General features: G+C 43.8%; 1 protein-coding gene across 1 annotated transcript in view; it reads left to right on the forward strand.

Moving 5' to 3' along the window:
* ZADH2 (zinc binding alcohol dehydrogenase domain containing 2) overlaps positions 1 to 729 on the forward strand; it is a 7,667-nt gene extending 6,938 nt beyond the window's left edge. The window contains 1 exon segment of the mRNA XM_040632436.1: positions 1 to 729. This exon segment is cut by the window's left edge and continues 12 nt beyond it. Coding sequence (XP_040488370.1) covers positions 1 to 519 — 519 coding nt within the window. The 3' untranslated portion in view covers positions 520 to 729.
* The last annotated feature ends 2,959 nt before the right edge of the window (positions 730 to 3,688 follow it).

Raw genomic sequence — 3,688 nt, forward strand, 5'->3', positions numbered from 1 at the left:
TCCGATAAAAAGTCTGCTTTTCTGAAGTCCATTGGCTGTGATCGTCCCATCAACTATAAGACCGAGCCTGTCAGCACTGTCCTGAAGCAGGAGTACCCCAAAGGTGTGGATGTGGTCTATGAATCCGTTGGGGGCACCATGTTCGACATGGCCGTAGATGCCTTGGCTGTCAAGGGCCGCCTGATAGTCATTGGGTTTGTCTCTGGCTACCAAACTCCTACGGGCCTTGCACCTGTGAAAGCAGGGACATTACCGGCCAAACTGCTGAAGAAATCTGCCAGCATCCGGGGCTTCTTCTTGAACCATTACCTTTCTAAGTATCAGGCAGCCATGGACCACTTGGTTAAGATGTATGCGGGTGGAGACCTGGTCTGTGAGGTGGACCTTGGAGACCTTTCTGCAGAGGGCAGGTTTATCGGCCTGGAGTCCGTATTCCGGGCTGTTGATTATATGTACATGGGAAAAAACACTGGAAAAATTGTAGTTGAATTACCTCGCTCTGTCAACAGTAAGCTGTAAAACAATGACATAAATCAGAGGAGAAAGAAAATGGGCACATTATTCCTCAGAATTACTCAAATCAAGTTATTTGTAGTTGGTTAATGGCTAGAGTATTTCTTAAAACAAAAGTCAGGTGTTAATAAGTTTCTCTTTCTCTTTTGTTTTTTGGGTTTTCTTGCCCCTCCCTTCAAAAAATGCTAATAAAAACTTCTCTCGATGGCTCAGAGGTAAAACTGTTATATTCAATTCTTTGGTCATGGACAGTCTCATTCCAGATTTTATTGTTCCAGAGAATTAAATTAATTCCTGATGCAAGATCTGATCAAATCAGTATGTCTTCAGCTTGATGAGATTTTAAAATCGGTCTTGAAAATAGTCCACAAATTCTTTACTTTAGGAGAGTTTGGTCTTACGCTAATGAGCAGTCAATAAATGAGAGATAGAGCAGAAGGGCACTCATATATTTTGAGTCCATATTCCCAGGAAATGGCCCTTCCTTTTCTGTAAATCACCAACTATCTAAATAGAAATTTGGAGGAATTCTCCCAAAACTTTGATTTGTTAGATCATTAGAAAAATGACTATGTGAACGCAGACCTATTTTTAAAAAGTGTCTATTATTTACTGCTTTATGCGCCATTATCCCGGTTAGGCCTGGGTGGAACCGAAAGTTCTCTCTGCCCTTAAGCAGCTGTGTTGAAAACTGATGAGACAAAAGCAGGCTTTAGAGGGGGATATCACTGGCATGGGGGGAGCTTTAGAAACTTAGTACCTGCCTGGGAAGGGAGAGGATGTGCTGCGTCCACGGGGAGGGGAGGGTCTGCCCCACAAAGGGAAAGCACTCTCTAGGCACAGGGCCAGAGATTAATAACAGCATCCTTCCTGTGCCTGAGTCGGATCTATCAGACAGCACCGTGCAGAGGAGGGACTGACGCAATCCAAAATAATAAGACATTCGCTCCGTGTTTCAGACTTTCGGACACGGTGTGTTTTCTCTCTGATCTTGGAAACAGAATAGTGTGTGCGGCAGAGAACCCTGTCGCTGTGTCCCCATTTTCCTTCGTTCTGTGGGAAAGAGCTGCTCCTCGTTACTGCAGCCCACTGCCCGGTGTCACACGTGAGAGGAACGTCACGAGCCTTCCCCGGGGAATCATGCCTGCGGCCGCTGTGCCCGCCTCCTCACCTTCAGCTCACCAAAGCCGGCTACGCTCGCATCGCGAACTTGGAAATCCCACCGTGCCTTTCTAATTGAAGCCAAAGCCCACCCGATTATGGCTCAGAGCCCTGGGTTTCGGCGTCTCTAACGTGCTAAATAAATACGAACGCAATTAAGGATGCTCCAGGAAACTTGGTGACCGCATTTAATTTTTCTTTCCTCCCATCCAAGGAGTGAGGAAATCCTACTGCTCGAGAGCTGTTAGTATCTATTTTACAAGATTTACTCATTTTCAGGTACCCTAATGTAGCTGCTAGCATGCATGCACAACAATACAATTTATATGGTAAATGGGACCAAATAATGGCTTCACTGAATGTTATGGCTGGACTGAAGGGAGATGTCACGGTAAATAGCCACCAAATTATGGATCATGCCTGAGTGTCACAACTGCACTAAAGACAAATAGCACTGGGGGCTATTGCCACTGTGACGCTTCTGAGTTATGAAGAAGGGTAGCAGCCTGATGCGAGGCTCTTTGTGTTCTCATTACAGCAAGGGGTTCCGAGCGCGGGGTACAAGAAAAGCTGGCCCAATGCAGTGCTCGGTTATTAATCTGTCCCTTTCAGACCTAACAGCTCTGGCCACACGGAAGGAGACTTTGCCTGCCTTTCAGACACGCAAACTCGGGAGGGGACAGGTTTTAGGAAGAGAAGAGCGCAGGAAGTGTCTGGCACTGGGCGAACATGGTAATCAGATCATCCCGCCCCAGAAGAAGATGACATTTCACACGGTATCTGTTGCTTCCCATGCAGATAGATGTGCGGAGGCTAAACCGTAATGCGTTTCTCCCTTCGCCGGGACTCGAGGGGCAAGGACGCTGCCAGCTAAATTGCTTCTTCGAAACTGAAGCACGTCCGGGTTTCTTTCATTTTAATGGGAGGGTAATAAAGATGAAAGACCAACATTTTAACTGATGGATCCCTTAAGCTCCAGAATAGAAATTTATGATGTTTTGAAGGAATATACTAAATTCGGCGATGCAAAAAAAAATTTTTTTTTCAAACACCCAGGTTTAAAATAAAATATAATCTGAAAACCTCATGCTCACTTTCCCCAAAACTCAGGAACTACAGTGCATGCTGTTTTCATTTATTCTTAGAAAACAAGCATGAAAGATTCCGCCCATTCAGATAATGCCAAAAATATGTTCAAACTTTTTGTTCCTTATTCTTCTGAAAAATGATTTGTAAATTGAGGGTCATAGTTCAGTATCAGTTTCATCTTCTGGGATTATCGTTCAGGACCAGCCTCTAATGGGAGGTGAAATGGTGCGATGCTCTCAACACCTTTCTTCTAAACTGTATTACATATCACAAAAAGTACATCCATAATTCAGGGCAATTGTCAGTCTTTGTTTTAGAGACAGGGCTGGGGCTGAGCGATCATGGTGGATGAATTATTTCTCAGTGCTCAGGGTGGCCTTCTCTGCACCTCAGCCTTGAGGTCTCTGGCTGGGCAGATGGAGGGGTTTGCTTTGAGAAGCTATTCCTTGCCATTCCATTGTGACTTCTAGAAAAGCAAGTGCTATTCCTTCACATTTGTTTTGCGTGCAAAAAAAAAAAAAATTACCAACGGTGTCATTTCGGGTCTCTTTGATGATGACTGCTGCTAGGAAATTTTGTCAGCGTTTAAAAAAAAATTTTTTTTTTCAGGGAATAGTGCGCAAGGAAATGACACGAAGTTTTGCTTGATAGGCTCTATACATTGTTATTATATGATTTCATCTGAATGGAGTTTCTCAAGAGTAGGGCAGAGCTTCTGTAAATGGTCATTAGTATTACATTCAGTATTTATCTAATGAAAGTGCAGTGACAAGTAGCTGCTTCTTATTAAAATGAAAATCCTGCGTTATGTACTTAAGGAACATTCCAGCTAATGAGGATGTAATGTCCTCAGTACAACACAGACCTTCTTTTTGTGTTCCCCACCACAAGACGCTGGAAACTTGACAAATGATATCATTTAAGA

The sequence above is a fragment of the Ursus maritimus genome, unplaced genomic scaffold (genome assembly GCF_017311325.1).
Source record: "Ursus maritimus isolate PB19 unplaced genomic scaffold, ASM1731132v1 scaffold_18, whole genome shotgun sequence".
NCBI lineage: Eukaryota > Metazoa > Chordata > Mammalia > Carnivora > Ursidae > Ursus > Ursus maritimus.